The following is a 20,162-nucleotide window of genomic DNA, read 5'->3' on the forward strand; positions in this document are numbered from 1 at the left end:
AGGAAGGCCATGCTGTCAGTGATAGCTCCGTGAGCCTGGGGTTTGGAAGAGAGCACCAAGAGAAAGCCAGAGCCAGGTGGAATCGAGTTTTTGGCAAGCATGGCAGTGGAGGAGTTTGGCTTTCCAGGACAGACATGTGGGGTGTCTGGCATTCCATCCCCTGTGTTACTGGTATGAGCAGCTGTGTCTGCAACCAAGTGGTAGAATAGGGGATTGGCCGCAGTGGTCCCCTGATGTGGGCGGGTAAGGGGTGATCGCTGCCTCCAGCTGTTCTCCGGGAGACCAGTGAGCTCCCTAACATCCTTGACTACATTATTTCTGCCTAACCCAGCCTGAGGGGTCCTGTGGTCTCAAAGAGAGCTCTGACTCATATCCTCCCTAACCAGACCCTAAGCCCCTTGAGTAGGAATGATCTGGAACTATTTGCTGCTGTGTTTCTGGGCTCTAGCAAGGTGCCTGCCACCTAAACAAGTACTTAGCAAATGGGTGGCCCAGAAAAGCCTAGAGCCGTAAGAGGAATGCCCATGAACAGCCCTGGGCAGAGCAAAGCCTGGGTCTGATGCCCATCGTCCTGTCCTGCAGACCCTTCCCTCCAAGCATTGCTCCCCAAGTTGACATCAGCCACATTCTTGCTTCTTGCCCAAAAGATGGTGACACTTGGCTTGGCCTAGGTTATATATAATCAACCTGAGTCCCCTCCTCCAGGAAGCCTTCCTTGATTGCTCCTGCCCTTACCCATACTCTGTTCTCTGAATTCCCAGGGCCCAGAGAATCAGCCCCAAGCACCTATTCTTACACATACCCAGGTTCAGGTTCATCCCTGGGGATCTCTTCAACATTCCTGGAGGCTCCCCGGGACAGGGACTGGTCCCCTCACTGGACAGGAGAGACTGGCTGGAAGGAAAATTTCGCTGTGGATGATGGGAAATTCTACTTTCTCTCCACAAAACCAAGGGTCCAAGGAAGCCCCCATCTGGTCTGAAACCTGTAAGGAGACTCCAGTGAGCATGGGTTCTCCAGTCCCTTCAGCTCTCATTCTTCTATCAGAAGGGCTTGGGGTGCCCCATTCCTCCTCTCCTCCAGAAACCTCCTGCCCTCCTATGCTGGCCGGACCAGGACCCCCTTCTTCCACCAGCCCTGTAGGCTCACTGTGCTCCAGGCCAGGCCCTGGGAGTCCTGTGTCCACCTCCAGTGTTGGGGTCCCCTCCAGGAAGCAGGGTCAGCCCAGCCAGGGTTCTTGGATGCAATTGTTCTGCCACCTGGTGGCCAAGTTGAACATTGCTCTTCCCAACTCAACCTTGCCCACGATTCAATGTTCCTTTTGAAGAGGCCTCAGAAGTCACCTACTGATCAACTCCTTCCTGCTACAGATGGGGATGCTGAGGCCCCAAGAAGCGAAGGGTTTGCCAGTCAAAGGATAGGCCCAGGAACCCTCAGTGTACTCCAGTCCAGGGATCCTCGTAGTGGAAGAGGCTAGCAAAGTGGTGGAAATTTGAGGCTCCAGTTGAAACCAGAAGGGAGCAAGGCGTAGACTTCCAGCCATAGCTGAAGCCTCTAGAGAAGGGATGGACGGTTCACAAAGTGAGCTGCTTCAACCACTGCTACCACCACGAACTAACTGCTAGCAGTAACCGCTAAGGAACCACTAACACTAGCCCCCAACTAACTGGTAACACTAACTGCTAACACCACTACTGAAACCACTTACACTCTGGGAGCCCGCTCCTTGACTATCAGACTGACTAAGATATTAGTGATGATAATGATGCAGAGAAACCACCACACGCACACTGCTTGTGCAGGAACACACTGGGCCGGTGTTCTGGGAGGCAATTTGCAAGTAAGGTTTAAAACACTTACGTGCATGCGTTGGCTCAAAAATTCTAGGTCTAGGAGTTTATTCTGAAGTCTTTATCTTTTTGAGATGTACATGAATAATTGTCTGTAAGGAAGCTTGTCATCATAACCATTTATTTAAAAAAATTGAGTATAACCTCCACCAACTGAAAATGTGTTAAACAATTATCGGCTAAATAAAGACTATTAGATTTTACAAATTATGTAGCAGAAAAAAGGTTTGCAAGTGTTTTGCAGCAACCATCCATTTACTTTTTTTTGGTAACAAGTTTATTGAGATATAATTCACATGTCATAAATTTTACCCTTCTAAAGTGCACGATTCAGTGGTTTTTAGTATGTTCGCAGGTTGAACAACCATCACCACTAACTAATTTCAGAACATTTAATCACTCCTAAAGGAAACACCATAACCATCAATAATCACTCTCCATTTCTCCCTCCCCCAAGGGTCTGGAAGCCTATAATCTGCTCTCTGTCTCTATGAATTTGCCTATTCTGGATATTTCATGAAAATGGAATCGTACAATACATGGTCTTTTATGACCGAGCTCTTTCACTTAGCATAGTGTTTTTAGGGGTCATCCATGTTGAATCATGTGTTAGTATTTCATTCCTTTTTATTGCAGAATAATATTCCATTGTATGGGTGTATCTCATTTAGTTTATCCGTTCCCTAATTGATGGGCATTTGGTTGTTTCCGTCTTTTGGCAATTATGAATAATGCTGCTGTGAATATTCATGTACAAGTTTTTGTATAGACATAGGTCTTACATTTTTTTGCCAATATACCCAGGAGTGGATTTTCTGGGTCATATGATAAATGAATGTTAGACTTTGAGGAACTGCCAGACTTTTGCCAAAGCAATCGCACTATTTTACATTCCCACCAGCACTGCGTGAGAGTTCCAGTTTTTCCTCATCAACACTTGTAATTGCTTATTTTTGTCTTTGTTTTTGTTTCCACCATCCTGGTTGGTGTGAAACTGTATCTCACTGTGGTTTCGATTTGTATTTTCCCAGTGACTAATGATACTGAGCATCTTCATGTGCTTACTGGCCATTTTCATATCATGTGTGTTAATTTTCAGCATAAGAAACAAGATACAAATTTATAAACATCGTATGATCTCAAGATGTTTCAAAAATGCCGAGGAAAATAATCTTACAGGAAACATTGAAAAGTATCGGTGGTGATTGTCTTTGGGTAATGAGATTATGGCTGATCTTAATTTTCATTTTTAATCCCTTCTTTACTCCCAAATGCCCTGCAATGAGTATGAATTACTTTTACCATCTGAGACTAAAGGAAGGAATGCATGATAGGATTTTTAGACTCAGGCCCCACCTCGACATTTGTCTGACCAGGAAGGCACTGGACAGACGGGTGTCATGGCTGACTGGGAACTTGGGTTTCATACGGCTGCATCTCCTGTCACTGGAACCCCTGTGGCTGTAAGGGAGGAGGATGCCATCACAGGAGGACTGTCAGGGAAGGCTTCCCGGAGGCCAGGGAATAGAGCTAAGTTTTGCAGGACAGATCTGCTGTGAGTGGATCAAGAATGGGAGCCATTTCTTTCTGACCTGCAGTATCCATTTCTGCCCGTTCTTGGTCCTACAATCTCCTGTCACCCCCATCAGTCAGCAGATGGGTCCCCAAGGACAGTACCCAGTTCTCATCCTCCTGCCTCCTGCCAAGGAGGAGGGGAGGGATGGAGGGAGATGATTTACTGCATCAGGGGCCCTCACTTGGGCAGGGGATGGGGCAGCAGGCTGAGGGCACAAGAGAGCATACAACGGAGAAGACATAAGAGAAAAACCTAGAACCGAGGAATCTCCACCCTAGAGAAAAACAGGGACAGGGAGCCAAGCAGTCTCCAGAAGAATGAATCCAAAAGGCTAACAGGCACAAGATATGCTCACTTATTAGTTATCAGAAATGCAAGTCTAAACAAGGAGATGTTGCTTTACACCCATTTGTCTTGCAAACATTAAAAAGCTGGGTAACGCCAAGCGTTGGCGGGGCTGCTGGGGAATCTCTTGCAGGCATTCCGGAGCGCAATCTGGTGCCCCTTCGTCACATTACAAAAGGCACCACTGCCCACCCGGCACTTCTGCTCCCCAGTATGTGTCCCGGAGAAAGGCTCCCGGCACAGGTGCGTGAGGGCACGGGCATGTGAACGTTCACCTAGACGCAGGGGGAGGCAGGACGGCCACCTGTGGGCCATGACGCCACGTGGCACGGTAGTCAAAGCAAGCAGGCAGACCAGCACACGGCAACACGGGCCGGTCTCTTAAAAGGCCAGAGTGGAGAGAAAGAACGTTAGAAGCAGGATGAGGCGTATGACCGACAGCATTTATGTAAATTAAAAGTCCAGGCACACAAAACATTGCCATTTTGGAATTACACATAGAAACAAAAATATTCTCACTAAACACATGGGAGTGTTTGCCTGTGGGAGGAGGGGGTGGGAGGAGGGGTAGAGACAAAAGAGAATCCATTTTAACATGAATTCAGTAAGAGGATTCTCCCACAAAGGATGACAATGTCACATGAGGCACGATCACTGCCCGTCTGCACCAGAGGTCCAAGTAAAGGTGGTAGACCCCCCCCCCGCGGTGGGGGCGCTTGGATTCACTCCAACATGTATCTATTCATTTACACATTTATTGGCTCCTCTGGCCTTGGGCTATGGCCCAGACTCTAGGAGGGGGAACATGAGAAGAACAGAGACAGAGGAACCAAGGAAGTCAGAGGTAGACACACAGGGACCCAAGCAGAAAGAGTCAGGGGCAGGACAGGGAGGAAGGGCCACCCCTGCCTGGGGCTGGGCAGCAGCTTGGGTCGGGGCATGAACTGAGGATTCCTAAAGGGGTGCTGGTCCCACTCCTCTGGAGGGCGGTGGACCCAGGTAGCTGCCCAAATTCAGGCGTGGACTCCAGTCGAGTGATGTGGCCAGCCTAACACACAGATGTCAGCACCTTCACCCTTGCACGGGAAGGTATCGTCCCCTTGGCATGAGTCCTCCGGGGTGGCAAAAGTTCAGGATCATGGCCACGCCATCTCCGCGAGATCTCAGTCCTCACCTCCAAGGACAAGAGGAGGATGTTAGGGGGGTCCCACTGCCAGTTCTTTACTCAACTCCAGAAGGGCTGAGAGTGCAGGGAGAGACCATGCAGGAAAAACAGAGACAGGCATTCCTGGGGCAGGAGAAGCCACAGCCACTGCTAAGTACTGCCTCTGGAGGGTACTACTTCCTCTTCCTGTGAGTATTTCTGATCATTCCCTTTGGCTCCTTTCTCTATCTTTTAGCGCTGCCTTTGTCTAGGCCCAGTTTAAGACATTTATGGGCGCTATCTTGAGTTTCTGGCCAAAAAACTGTTATGTCCTCCCCCAAATAGTTTAGACCATCCCCTCCTCTGGGAGCAGGAGCAGGGTCCTGCTCCTGCCCACTGAGCTGAATGGTGGCCACTGGGAACCTGTCCAGAGGGCATGACTTGAAGGAAGAGAGGCCTCCAGAACTGCTTGTGAAGCTGCAGTTGAGGGGACTGAGAGTAACCGAAAGAAAAGCCATTTGGGGGGGGGCAGAGAATGTCTGTATCTTCTCCTCTCCAAGGGGCTGCTGGAGGCGGAGGGGGGATGAGAGGCTGTGACATTTCTGACAGAGCTAAACTAGGCTGTGGTGAGAGACAAATATCTGTTCAACATAAAGGTGAGCTGTCTGGCAACAGAAAGCACCACTGATAGGTAGTAAGCTCCCTGTCTCCAGAGGCATGTAACTGTCTGGTCCCCAAACTTGCTTCCTGGGACAGATCCCTTCACAGTTCTGTCGAATCCCCTTTTCCAGACCCTTCTGCCTCATCCAGGTCTGTTCCTCACCCCTCCCAGCATCCCCCAGAGCCCATGAGCCACTCAGTCAGATACTGCAGTCCTGTGTCTGCACCCAGACACCAGATAACGCGGCAGGAGACACAGAGAGGCTAGGGTGGGAGCAAAGAGTGTCCAAGGGGAGGAAGCCAATCAGAGACAGAGGTGGTGGGAAAGCTGGGAGCAAAGCTCCATAGCAGCCGGGAAGGGTGGGGAGAAGGGGCTTAGTCTCGTCTCCAGCAGAACACAGAGCCCACGGCAAGTCCGTGGCCACCAGAGGGAGCCCGTGACTCTGCCTGTGCACACAGCGGCAGGGCCTGGTTGTCTGGGACACTGAGTTAAATTCTCTCACTTCTCCCCACAAAGCAAGTCTGTCCTAAGGGAAAAATGCAAGGTGTCTTCTGAGCAGGACGCTTTAATGTGCTCCTCTCTGCCATCTTTCCCTCCTACAAGTGCACCAGCACCATGTATCCGTCTGTTCGTGCTTGCCCACCTGTTCTGGCTGTTCTGTCTCTGCGTCTCTCTCACTGGTGCTCTCTCTCAGGGTCCCTGCTCTGCTCTCCATCTTCTGCCCTGTCTCTGCATCGGAATCTATTTCCCTAGCTTTGTATGTCTGTCTCTGACTTTCTTGGTTCCTCTGTGTCTTCTCTCTGTCTCTCCAAGAGCTGCCTCATTCCCTCCCCCACTCTCCCTTTTGTTCAATTTTAGGAATACAGAATTGAGGGATCCTTTTAGCCCACTCATGGATCCCTCTTCTGATTCTAGAGAGATCTTCTCCACCCCTTGCTGAATGGACAGTAGTCTTGGCCCAGTCCAGAGGAGGGGTGGATAAAAGATGTTTACAGGAAGCATTCAGGTTCAGCTTGATCCAGAAACTCAGGACAGACTCCCACAGAGGATCGCAGGACTGAAGGTTTGGGCTGAGCTGGGATTTACAGGGTCTGGGCAGGATAGAGGCAGCCTTAGGACTGGTGGAAGGGAAGGCTTAACCAATGAGGAAGGCCTGAGGAGTCACATACCTCTTGGTTGAGGAAGCAGTACAGGATGGCAACAATGAAACCCTGTGGTGCCAAAGAGAAAGGACCGTGTCACCTGGGCCTGGCCTCAAGGTGTCCACAGTCTTCCACTACCTTCTCCCCTTCCCACATCCAGGCTGTGACTTGGGCCAGGTCTTTGGAAACAGGGATAGCAGACATTCATCATTTACTATGTGCCAGGCATGTTGTCACATGTAATTGTCATAGCAAGCCTGCCAAGGCTGTACTGTTGGCCTTGTTGTCCTGTTTCTCTGATTTTCTTTATTTCTGCGTTCCCCAGGATTGAGCAAAAGCCTGGCACATGATGGGTGCCCAGTAAATGCTGAATAGATTAGATGGATGGATGGATGAATAGATGGATAATGAATAGGTGGATGGATGGGTAGATGCGTGCAGGGATAGTTGAATGAACAGAGAAATGGATAGATGGAATAAAAATAGACAGATGGATAAATGAATAGACGGATGAGTGGCCGGAAGGAAGTATAACCAGCCTGGTCACCCTCGCCCTACCATGAAGTCAACCAAGCCTGTGGGCAGCGGCACTGCCCTCCTGCCCAAGGACTCAGAGGGAAGGAGTGAGTGCTGTGGGGGCCTCACCTGGAAGGAGCCCAGCCCCAGCTCCAGGGGGAGGCGAATGACCAGGCCCACACTATCAGGCAGGAAGTTGAAGATGATGTAGTGAATTCCAAACAGTGGGATAAGGAGAAGGGTAGACTTGGAGAGACGCCTGCAGAAGAAGACAAGCCCTAGACTCTCAAGGCTGGAATCAGACACTCTCACATGCCCCCTCCCTACCTTTACTTCCCTTCCGTTCCCCCATATCAACTCTAGACACCCCAGAGAACTCCCCACATGCACCCTGGGCTTCCTTTCTCCCGGCCTCTGGATTCTGCTGTTCCCCCTGCTAAATGCTCTTGTCTCAACTTATTCCAGTCAAGTCTATGCATCTTTCAAAGTCTAGTTTAAAGACACTTCCTCCAGGAAGTCTTCCCTGACTGTACTCCAATCTCACCATCCATTTAGAAAGGACCTCCTTCTAAGGAGGCTCCTGTAGAAATTGATTCCAGCACTCATCGGCCTACTTGGCTTAGTAACTGGCTGTTTGGAGCCTCCACCCTTCCTGTACTGTGATCTCCCAGGGGGCAGGGACCAAATCTATCCTTTCTCTGGGGACATGGGGAGAGACACAGGACCAGGATCATGAATGCCTAATTGCGAATAAAAAAGAATCATGCTGACTCCTGCTCCAGTTATGTCCCCAGAATCCCCCAAAACACTCACACACACACATAAACATACACACATTACCAGTACTGAGGTGGGGTGTGGAGGCTACCCTGAGCTGGCTCCAGTTTCCTCAGCAGAATGCGGATAATATTGAGAAAAAGCCCAAAGTTCACCTGGAAAAAGAGGCACAGGAAGAAGGTGGAAGGCAAGGGTCAAGGGTGACCCAAATGGCTGGGGTGGGACCTCTTTAGGGACTAGAAACCCTACATCCTTGAGAGGCAGGGATGTGCAGATCATTGCTCTAGACCTTGTTGCCTGGAGACTGGGAGTTCCTATGTGGAGCCCAGGGTCTCGGGGGCTCAGGGTCCCCTTCTATTTCCAGTCCTGGGACTAGAGGGGTAGGAGATCAGGCCTTGCCATCCTGCCTCCAGCAACAATCAGGCTCTTCTCTGGAACAAAATATGTGGTCTTCAATTTACACAACTGCAAAATTGAGAAAAATGTGTATATTCACCCAGGCCATGCAAACTAGCGCTGGCTTCCCTGTCTTCTGCGTGGGAGCAGGTAGGGGTTTGGTGGACAAGGGAGGCTGGCTGAATAAAACAGAGGACACTGGTCCCAGGCACTGACCCCAACAGAAAAGACGATGGGTCCTTTGATGATCCACCAGTAGGGGGAGCTGTCATCCAGGTCCCAGCACCTGGGGAGAGGACAGGCCAGGACTGATGGGGGTGGGTGGGGGTTGTGGGGTGCAAGAGCTCAGTTGCTGGATAGCCCTTTTCTGGGGTACCCATGCCCCTCCCTCCTCTCCTCTCACCAGGCTCCTCCCTCTGGAATTCAAGCCTTCTAACCTCACCCCACTCCCGTCCAGCCTTATCTTGTCTCTCAGACATTTAGGCCCTTTCCAAAGGGGCTCTCCCAGTCCATGCTGGGCTCACCCTTTCTCTCCACTGAGATGGATGAGCTTCTCAAAAGTCAGTCTGTTTGCTGCCTTCTTGCAACACTTTCCTGTTCCAGAGGGCCCCAACTCACAGCCCCCTACCTACTGAGCCCTGGAGCCCTGGGACTCTGTACCCTCTTCCTACCTGGGCTCATGCCCCTTCTGTGCAATCCACAGACTGCGTCTCCAACCCCTACTCAAGCTTTGGAGCTCTCTGAGAGCACACCGGGGGCTCCTCCTTGCCCTAGCTTGGACAAAAGCCATGCTGCCCGAGTGTTCTGTCCATGCCCACGGGGACCCGGTGCAGTTGCGATGAGGGGATCCCGCAGACTCACGCAACATCCTCAAAGGCCAACTTGCAACCCACCCATGTGCTGGTGAAGAGCAGGGGAAGGCCTGTGAGGGTACAGAAAAGACACGAGTAAGGAGTCTGCATCTTGCCCCACCTCCAACTGCCACTGCCACTGCCAGCCACACAGGGCTCTGTGAAGGTGGGACCAAACAAGAACCCAGAGGCCGGGGACCTGGCCGGGACCTCCAACACTTGCTGTAGGACTGCAGGCTGTCCTTCCCCTCTCTGGGCCTTGGGGTCATCATGCGTGAGCTGAGCTCCCTGGGCATCCCCAGCCCCCCACCCCCCTGCCCCCCACAGTGCCCAATCCAGCCCTCAGTGCTCACCCCAGCCAGCAAGAACCAGCCACCAGAAAGCTCTCCATGTGCTGGGCGACGTGGAGGCCAAGAGGCAGGTCAGGTAGACAGCTTCTGCCAGCAGCCAGCTGAAGTTGGTCATGGTGGCGAAATGAGAGGTGGCCACAGAGACCTTGCACAGAACCTGCGGGCCGGGGACCTGGGTGCTTCAGAACCGGGACACCATCGGAGACCCCTCATCTCCCCTACCTGACCCAGGCCCCGAATCCCCAGGTCCTCTCCACCTTGGGCTGCCCCAGAGCGGATGTGGTGGTGTAATGCGGTGGTTAAGAGCACAGTCCTGGGATCCGGACAGCCTAGGTTCAAGTTTACAATCTGGATAACCTCCCCATGCCTAAGCTTTTCATCTGTAAAAGGAAAAACTTCCAATACGTAGCTCATGGCCTCATCATAAGGATTAAATGGAAATGCTACTTTGTTTACTATTACCCCATCCCTCCTGAGCTCAGGCCAATCCCTAGGGCCAAGGATGTGAAACACCATTTATTCATATGTGGCTCCTTCCTGCAAACATACACGCATGTACCCATGCGCGCATTCATTTATTCGCTCATCTGCTGGCGGTGAGGGGCATCGCCTCTGAGCTCAGGTGGCCCAGGCTTGGTCCCACTCCCACCACGCAGCAGCTGTGTGACATCGCCAATTATCCCTCACCTATACATGGGACTAAAAGGGGATGTATGTAGGAAATAAAAGGAGATAATACATGTAAAGCAGTGTAATGCCTGGCGCATCAGTGCTTGATATAATTATTATTGTTATTTCTTTCATTAATGAATGAAGTTCATCTGTTGGTTTGTTCATTTATATATCTGTTCATTTCCAGCTCAGGGTTGGAGTCCCTGTTAAGTGCTGGAACTCCACGCTCTGCCCGGCTTCCTTTATTTTTGGTCTCCTCTCATTCACCCACTTTCTCACCCCTATTATTAACAGGTCCGTGTCTTGGACCTGCCCCAGCTTATCCTGTCTGTGAGATCTGGTTCGCCTGGTCCTCCCTCCTCCCTCCTCCCTCCTCCCTCCCTATCATTGCTGCTGTAGTTTTGGAGTCGGCTCCAAAGCCACCTCCTCCCTGAAGCCCCCTCTCCTGCTCCCTCCCAGCTCTCAGCTCCCAGCTCCCTCGACCTGGTGGTCCCATCATCTGGGGCAACAGGGCCTAGGCACCCTGGGCGCTTCCTGAGGGAGAGACCTGGCTCTGCCCGGCCCCTCACATACCCGCACGAACACAGACAGACAGTGCCCAGAGGAGGTGTGAAGTGAAAGGGCTGGGTGGAGTGAAGGGTGGTCCAGGTGGGAGTAGGGAAGGGGGCCTGGAATGGGAAGACAGACTGGAGGGGAGAGTGGAACAAGGGAAGTGATGTGGATGGGCCCCACAGTCCAGGAAGCGGCAGGACGATTCAGGACTTGACCCAAAGAGGGGTGGGGAGGGGGAGGGGTGCTTTCCTGCCCAGTCATTGGCAAAGCCGGAGCCCAGGGTCAGCCCACAGGACTGGACAGGCACCTGCGGGCACATCTATGTCTCTAATCCAACATCGCCTCCCCGACCCGCACCAGCACCCCCAACCACGACTGTTACAGTGGAGAAGCTGCAGTGGTCGGTGTTCTCGCTGTGAAAGAGGGTGGCATCTTTCAGGAACACAGCTCCCGCCTTGAGGATAAAGGTGGTGAACAGCTGGGTGTGGATGTAGTTCCTGGGGCAGTGAAGCCTCCTGGAGGGGACAGGGGGAAAGGTAGGAGAGGGGATTCTGGGGTGCTTACAGCAGGCTTGGGGAGGCTGAGCAGGGCGGGAGGTGAACTAAATTGACTTGGATTGGATTGGATCAGGCTGGATTGGACCAAGTTGAACTTGGGGCTTCAGCTTTAGCCTTGCAAGGCAGCTGGGCTCAGTGTAGGTGAGGGGACAGAGGGTAGCAGTCCCTGCCTTCAGGGAGTTCATAGTCTGGAGGACAGAGCAGAAACGACAGGGTTCTACCCAGGAGAGCCTCCTGGATGATCAGAGAGATGAGGCTCACAGCACAGGCCAGGCTGGGGGATCGGACTCAGAAGTTAGGGGGGCTTAAGAGGGGCAAAAGTCAAAGGGTTGAAATAGTCAAGAAGGCTTCATGGAAGTGACAGTGAGGTTTCTTAAGGCAGATGAGAGCTGAGTTTTGAATTTTGACAGACATGAAGACATTGAGAAAGAAGGAGGCAGGCATTCCAAGCAAATAAAGTTCCCACACGAGCAAAGGTGCAGAGGTGGGAGCCCGTCCTGGAGTGCTAAGGGGTGGGTCTCCTCGAGGGGAAAGGGAAAGGAAAGGTTAAAAACGGCCCTGGAACCAGATCTGGGAACGTCTTGAGCATCCAGGCAAGGATTCAGGTTTAGTGCTGTGGATGACCAGGAGGCAGGATGGGGATGGCGAACCTGAGAGTCACCAGGATGGCGATGGCCACGAGGAGGGCCACGGCAGAGACGCTGTGGCCCAGGGTGTAGACGATCCTCACGGTGGAGAAGTAGGATTTCTGGGGAGGGTGGAGAGGAGGGGATCTCAGCCACTGGGCCTTTGAGGAAAAGGAGGCTTGACCGTCAAGAAGGTGAAGCTTTCGATTCTACCCGGAACCTGCTCACAGTGGGGCAGGGCTGTCCATGGGGACACGGCAAGCTCCCTCTAGGAACTGGTGTTTGTTACAGCCTGTCGGCTGGTGAGGGAAGGGGCAGGGGGCTTAACTCTCCCTACTGCTGTTCCGGGGGTGGGAAGAGGCTGCCACAGAAGCTGCACATCCCTGGGGAGTGATGAAGCCCGGGAGGAAGTCGGGCTTGTTTATTGACATCCAGCTAGCTCACCAGCTTGAGAACATGACGTCCCCAAACAAAGGGGACAGCCAGGGACAGGTGCGAGGAAAAGCTCTTTTCATGACCAAGTATTTGGGTCAATCAAAGTCCAGCAAGGACCCCGGAGACAGAGACAGATGGTGTGGGTTGAGGGAAGGGAGCGAGAACCCAGCTCCCTGAGGACGTAGACAATCCCTCCCCTCTCTGACTCAAGTCTTTTTATCTGAAAAGTGGTCAGACTCATGCTTTCCCTTCAGGGCTGGGGAAAGAGATTCAGGGTAATGGGTGTGAAAGGCCCTGCTCAACTCAAAACTGTGGGGGGTGCCGGCTAGATGAGGGTCACTGCCATCACCCTGGGCTTCAGTACCCCTCACTTGCCCACAACTGTGCACACCGCTCTGGACTGAGGACCAGAGAGGGCAAGAAGCTTGCCCAGGACCATTAGGAACTTTTGCTTCTCAGAACCACTCCAAGCTCCCTGCCCAGAGGCGTGGGCACAGAGAGGGTACCCCAAGGAGATGGTGGCCAGCACATCTCCCACTCTGCCCTCTGCCTCCCCTCTTCCTCCTAAGCAACATGGCCCACCTGTTATCCTTAAGCAAATTAACAAAAGACCCCGATCTTCCAGATGCTGTCATCTTCCAGAAATGAGCTATAATTAATATTCCAACCTGCTGGCTGCAATGGCAGTGGTGGCCCCTACCTGTACAAACAACCTGTACAAACAACCATGGCGACCCTAATCTAAGACACCAGGAGCCTCTCACCTCCTCAGTCAGTAGATCCAAGGGTACAGGGCAGGCCTCAGGATAAGGCGGGAAGGGCTCCGACCAGCCCGTGATGGTGCAATCCCGCTTCACGGCCCCTAGGAGACAAGCAGAGATGGAGAAGCAGAGGCTGATCAGGACAACTGCCCACTCCCTGGGAGAGATGGGGGAGCTGAAGGGTGACCCTGGCAGGTCACAGACAGCCCCTCTCGGCAGCAGAGAAGGGGAGCCTTCTCCCCAGAGGCCAGCGGTCCAGGTCCAGCCTGCTTGGGACACATTCTGGGAACTTTCTCTCTGTCCTCGGACTCACCATCTGTTAATTGAGAGAATAGTTCCCTTGAGGAGCAGACCAGCGAGTTAGGCCCCCACATCCTACAGGCAGTGGGGAGGAAGGAGGCCCTCTCTGCCCTTGGAGGGACTGTCCACCCCAGACACCCAGGCAGAGGAGGTGAGACAGAGCAGAGGGTGCCCTTCCACCCACCTCCCACGAGGCAGCTGGGAGCATCTTAGCAGTCAGACGGTCTCTGTCCCCTCCACCCCCACAGCCAGCTCTCCTGCTGACATCCAGAGAGCATCCATTCGGTGCTAGGCCCAGAGTAAGCACTGCCATGCTCTGATCACTAACCCTCCCCCTCCGTGCAGTTACTGCTCTTGTCTTCCCCAGGTCACAGGTCAGGAAGCTGAGGGCCAGGAGGGAGACTGACTTGCCCAAGGTCACACTGGAAGAGGGAAAGGGGGATGGTGGTGCTCAAATCCAGGTCTGCCTGACCCAAAGCCAGAGATGTGTCTACCATATTCCGCCACCACCAGATGGAACCACCCGACCTCCACCCCCACTGCCAGCCCCACCGCCACACCCAGCACCCCTCACCTGGCTCAGAGCTGAAGTGAGAGAAGAAAGCTGGACAGGGGAGGGTTACCCACTCGCTGGAATCTGCCGTTGGCCAGCACAGCAGCCCATCCCAGGTCCTAGGGCAGCCTAGACAGCCAGGTGGGAGCAGAGCAGACTCAGCCCAGGGACGGGCTTGTCCACTATCCTGAGTGGTGAGGCTGGAGGAGATAAAGGAACCTAAGAAACCACCTCCTCCTCCCTCCCAAGCCCCACACCTGAGGTGATGTTGGGCGTGCCCCCTGCTGCTTGCAGACAGGCACGCTCCTCCTCTCTCAGCTGGGAGATGAAGTCACACTCTGGGAGCACCTGGCCCAATACCTGCAGGAGAGAGGTCATGGGATGAACCAAGCCAAATGCATGCTCCTTCTGGGTTTGCTGGGCACACAACCTGAGGATAGTGACAAGGCTTGACTCATTTCTGTGGCCCTGGTCCTAAGCACAGCGCCCAGCTCACAGTACTTACAAGTGCACTTAATGGCTGTTTGGACAGAAGGCAGGGAGGGAGGGAAGACAGATAGAGATTTGGATGGAGGCTTCCTCTTTTCATCTCGTGGAAGTAAGTTCTGAGACACATTAAACAAAGGTCTGCAGAGTCTCACGTTGATGGCCAACTCAGTAACACATCCACATCCATATATAATGGCCTCTTTTCCTTGTTTTACTCCCCTGCGCTGCACTCTGGTTCCCTGAAAACAGCTCTGCATAAAGTACTTTGGTAGACACAATAATGCTCCCCGCTCCCCACAAATGTCCAGATCTAAATCCCGGAAACCTGTGAATATGCAAACTTACAAAGAGACTTTGCAGATGTTTTTAAGTTAAGGATCTCGAGATTATCCTGGATTATCTGGGTGGACCCAACATAACCATGAGGGTTTTTATAAGAGGGAGGCAGGAGGGTCAGAGTCGGATAAGGAGGTATGGTGACAGAAGCAGGGGTGTGTGTGAGTGTGTGTAAGAGAGAGAAAGAGAGAGGTGAAGATGCTACACTGCTGGCTTTGGAGGTGGAGGAAGGGGTTCTGAGCCAAGGTACACAGGCGGCATCGAGAAGCTGGAACAGGCCAGGAAGTGGATTCTCCCTACAGTCTCCAGAAGCGAGTGCAGCCCTCCCAACACATTGATTCTAATCCACTGGAAACCATTTTGGACTTCCGACCTCCAGAATTGTAAGACAGTAAATTTGTATTGTTTTAATTCATTAAGTTGGCGGTAACCGGTTACAGCAGAGACAGGAAACTCATACAACTACCTACACAGATGTCTTTGTCCCGGGCTCTGCTTTCAGAGGTACCCTGACAAAGGCATGTGGGGAAATGGGTAGGTTAGCAACTGAAAGGGTGGATGGATAAAGGAATGAGTACGTGGGTGAGGCGAAAGAGCAAATGAATGTGGATTCACGGGTGAAGGAATGGAAGACTGGGTAACCGCATGGCTGGCTGGTGGCATGGGCGTGTCTACATACAATAGACAGGCGAGTATGTGGATGGACGGACGCAGGCAAGGATGCATCGTAGGCGGGTGGACAGGTGGAGGATGAGGGCATGCACATAACGATGGGTGGACAGGTGGGTAAAGGATAGACAGATGGGGGGATAACTGCCCTGATGTGTGGCTCAGCAATCACAAAGGATCGCAGTTCTAGTTTTCCAGAGCCTGGTGCTGCCCCGTGACCACAGGGAGTCATCTCTGGAGGCTGCTGGTGGGGGAAGCTTTTTTTCTGGGACTCCTCTAGCAATATTTCTGAAAGTGTGTCTCATGAACCAATTGGAGACCAACTGGGATGGAGCCAAGAATATGCAGAGATCTGCGGCTGGATCTAGGACTTGGCATTTTAACACGTTCTCCAGGGAGCTGGGAGTCAAAGGCAGGAATTCTTAACACCTCTCCCTTCCACTGCCCCAGCCTGGAGAAGAACCAACATTGACTGTCCCATGGGCTATAGCCCCGGATACGTGTGGGGGAATCCAATTTTATAAGACTTGTTCTTTATACTGTGAATGGTCTACGGCACACTTTTCTTCTTTACAACATGCAAATCCAGTTCAATCAGTGTAGATTTCTGTCCCCAGGGATCTCACGGGGGAGGAGCGGAGCAAGGAAGGAAGCTAAGACCTGGTCCCAATAGAGCCAATACAAAACTGCTCAGAGGCAGGACAGGCACTGGGGTGGGGGGCTGGCCTTGGCACAGGGACTGAGGTGGCATTTGAGCTGGACCTGAAGAAAAGGGAGCATTTTTTAAAAGTGGTGAGGAAAAGAGCATTCAAAGAAAACAGCATGTGCACAGAGAAGGGAGTGGGAAGATGCGCCTGAGCTGTGTCAGCGGCGAGCCCTGCTCACGGCCATCCTCACACCCACCTGCACCAGACGCACACGTGCACACACACGTACACACGAGCCCTCCATGTCTGGCCCAGAGTCCATGTCAGCAGGTGTTTAATTAATCCCTAGTGTCCTCTCACAGAGATGCCGGCATGGTGAATGGCACAGTGGAGGTGAGACAGGGGCTGGGGTCACAGAGGAGGGACTTCAAACACCAGAGTGGGGACACTGAACAGTGGGAGACCACATGGAAGGGACACAAGGACCTCTCCACAGGCCGGTGGGCTAGGAGAGGACATGGAGACCCAACCCAGAAAGTAGGATCACCCCCACCAGCCCTGCCCTTGCAGGGGAGAACACTCCTGTCCTGACCTGCTGACCCCGTTCCCCAAAATCCAGCTTGAGCTCAGCTCTACTATCTCCTGCTTGGGCTCCTGGGCCTCAGGTTGCAGATTCCACCTGTTGCCCCAGTTCTGGGTCTCCAACCTAGTGGTGCCCCACATTCATCTCTTGGCTTCCTCTCCAGGACTCAGTGACCCAGGAGCCATCTCAGAACAGAGCCTGTCTTGTTTCCCCCGCATGTCCCCAACAGCAGTCTGATTGTCAGAAGGGGGAAGATGGGGAGGGCAGGCGAGCCTGATACAGGACTTCTTTGCACAGCCAGCCTCACAGTAACCCCGGGGCGCTCAGGGGGCTGCGGGCTCCATCTGCCCTTCCTTCTCCCTCATGTGCAGAGCCCTGTCCCTTCGTGGGACACCTTCTCAGGGCCTGACCAGGGAACCACTGAGGCCAAAGGAATGGGGGCCGCTAGTGGGAAGCCTCCCACCGAAAGGATAGACAGAAAGCCCCCGCGCTTCCTAAAGGAAGGAAAATTCAGGGCAGCCCAACTAATGACCCAAACGTGTGGTCACAGGTGGAGAGTGTAGGGTTGGGAAGAGGTGGAACCGGGGGTTCAAGACTAACCCAAACGCTCTTGCTGAGTCACCCCTACTCCCTGGGGCTCCTGGATCACCCCGCCCACATACTGGACCCCACTCCCCCTGAGGGGAGACTGCATCACCCTGCACACCTTGGCCTCACTGGCCGTGACCACGGCTGACCTGGGGTCCGTGGTGGATGGGAGACAGGGATTTAGTGCTAGCCTTGGCAGTGGTACCAGTCACTGAGTGACTCCATAGGCTCTCGGTTCCCCCTCCTGAAAATAAAGTATTTGGTGTGGGGTGCACACAGATGAGGGGAGGAGGTGACCTGAGGGGAGGAGGTGCCCTGAAGGGAGGGCAGCAGAGGTTGCCTGTGTTGTACCTCATTCCCAGTCTTTGACAAGGCAGATACCTCTCCATGCACAGCAGCCCTGGCGAGCAGATAATCTCTTCTTTCACAGGAGAGATGAGTGAGGCTCAGGAAGGGTGAGGAACTTGGCCAGGTCACACAGCTAGTTTCAAAGCGCCAGGATTCAAGCCCAAAGTCCGTGCACTAGGGGCAGGTGCGGCATGGTGCCTGGGAGGTGCGCCACCCCACCGTCCCAACCACACACACACACAAACACACACACACACACACACACACACACACACCAGTGGAGGAGGAGGGAGACCTCAGTCCGCATGTGATCCTGGGAGCCCCCGGGAGCCACAGCTTCCTACCTGGTACCTGTGTCTCCTGTCCTGGTCCTTGCATCATTTGTGCTAACTCTGGGAAAGCATGCTGGGGAACTGTGGCACATTTAGGGAGGGCTCCCCTCCTGGCACCCCATTCACCAGCAATTCTAGGCCTCCAAGCAATATCTGACTGTTGAAAGCTTCTCGGGCCCCAGGGCATGCCACGTGAGGAAGAGTGCCCCAGGTGCCGGAGGGGAGCAGCTGTTCCCCACTTACCACCCAGGCCCACTCAGTCCCTGGCCGTGCCCTCTTCAAAGGAAGCAACCAAATGGGAGTGTGGCTCCAGGGGTCCTGGGAATAGGGAGGGCTCTGGAGAGCTTGTCAGAGGGGGGAATGTGGAGGAACTGGGGATGCACCGCCTAGAGAAAGAGAAGACTTGGAGGCACTGTCTTGGGGCAGACAATCCTGTGGTCCCCAGAGAGCGCAGACAGGCCGTGGGGAAACAGCAGAGAGACAGACTCAGCTCAGCCCCAGGAAGGGCGTTTTAATAGTCAGAGCTCCCCAGAGAGGAGCAGGCTGCCCGGGAAGGGGAGGGGAGGGGAGGGGAAGGAGGAGCCACTGGTATCAGGAGCTCTCCAAGCCACAGCCTGCTTGGTAGCGGGACTCCTGCACTGGGGAGGGGTAGTGGGGCCCCCACCAGGCTCCAGGTGGACCTCAGTATGGCCCTGTGGCTCAGATCTAGAGCCCAGCGGGAGGGGCAGGGGGTCTGAGCTGGCTACTCACGATCTGTAAGGGGATCAGCAAGCAGAGGACACAGGCGCCCCACACCCTGCCATCCATGGTGGGATCTCAGCAGCGCTCCGTGAGCCTGGGCTTCTCCCCACTGTCCCCTCCTGCCACTGCCGCCAGCGCACCCTCCGCCTCCCCTTCACAGGTGGCTGTTTGCATAGGCAGGAGCCAGCAAAGGGGACAGAACTGGCTGCATATTCACCACGATTACAGGACACTGTGCCCAACCCAGCCCTGGCCTTGGGCTGGGACGCCACGTTCCCAGCAGGGAGAGGCTGAGCCCCCAGAGCTCCTTGCACTGTCTGAAGTCAGCCTGTGTGTCTGTCCTAATAGCAAGGGCACAGAGAGGTGACAGCCACAGGACACCTCTTGCCCCAGTAGGTCCGTATTCTTTACCAGCCCTCTGCTGGCCCACCCTGGAGAGATTCACCCCAAAATGAAGGAGACTCAGAGAAGGAGAAAATGACCTGAGTCCACCCTCAGGGAGCTCCCAGTTTGGTTGCAATCCCACCGTCATCCACAGCACTGGAGGGCGAGCTCAGGGCCCTGGGGACCCAGGAGAGGTGGGGGCAGGGTGTCAGTGGGGGCTGGAAGGTAGGAATGAGCTTAGAATAGAAAACATAACCATGAAGCACCCGCGTGGGCTCGCCAAGACGATGTCACATCAGCAAAATCTCGTTTCTTTTCCCAGCAAGGATGCGAGCCTGGATGGCGGAGTGAGGTCTGCAGGTACCAAGGCTCTGGGCTTCACATGGGGGCTTGTCAAAGTCTCTCCAGACGTCCCCACAGCAACAGAGAAAAACAGGAAGTTTGTAAGAAGATAAGTGGAGCTAAACCTGAGTGGGGCAAAACCACTGTTATCAGGGGCAGGAACAAGAGGACCTACCCAGCAGCTTGAATTATTTTGCATATTCACTACCTGGTCATTTTTATTATAGTTTTAGTCTTTAAAACATAGGATCCCACTTGGCCAGGCTAAAGACCATGTTCTAAATTAACCTGGCTCCTGCACAGCACTGGGGGATTGGAAAGCACATTTGATCTTCGAGGGCCCTGAATGCCTGGTACCTGGCTGGTCCTGCATTCCCAGAGCTTGCTGGGCTGGGCGCTGTGACAGAGACATGTTTACAGCCTGACACGAATCACGAATGAGAAAGCTCCTCACCCCTGCCACATCGGGACTGAGGCATCGTTTGACATCAGCAGGGCTCTATTTTTCCATTTGTATTCATCACCAACAGGGAAAAATATTTTGAAAAGAACACACGAAGTGTCCGCAGCCCCAGACACTCCAACCCTTTGCACAAGCATTTTTACGTGCTTGGCTTTGACCTGGGGCAGGTCTCGCCC

The 20,162-nt window shown here is 53.5% G+C and overlaps 1 protein-coding gene across 1 annotated transcript; it reads right to left on the reverse strand.

Annotated features, from left to right (window-relative positions):
- Positions 1 to 2,032: 2,032 nt before the first annotated feature.
- Positions 2,033 to 18,980, reverse strand: GHRHR (growth hormone releasing hormone receptor). The gene is made up of 13 exons (XM_010971266.3): positions 18,807 to 18,980; positions 14,322 to 14,424; positions 14,086 to 14,193; positions 13,215 to 13,312; positions 12,040 to 12,137; positions 11,215 to 11,347; positions 9,612 to 9,765; positions 9,269 to 9,329; positions 8,624 to 8,693; positions 8,075 to 8,166; positions 7,364 to 7,493; positions 6,746 to 6,787; positions 2,033 to 4,945 (listed from the first exon to the last, which is right to left on the reverse strand). The coding sequence occupies exons 1-13, from the start codon at positions 18,861 to 18,863 to the stop codon at positions 4,820 to 4,822; spliced, it is 1,272 nt and encodes a 423-aa protein (XP_010969568.1). The 5' UTR covers positions 18,864 to 18,980; the 3' UTR covers positions 2,033 to 4,819.
- Positions 18,981 to 20,162: the final 1,182 nt, after the last annotated feature.

The sequence above is a fragment of the Camelus bactrianus genome, chromosome 7 (assembly GCF_048773025.1).
Source record: "Camelus bactrianus isolate YW-2024 breed Bactrian camel chromosome 7, ASM4877302v1, whole genome shotgun sequence".
In the NCBI taxonomy this organism is placed as follows: Eukaryota; Metazoa; Chordata; class Mammalia; order Artiodactyla; family Camelidae; genus Camelus; species Camelus bactrianus.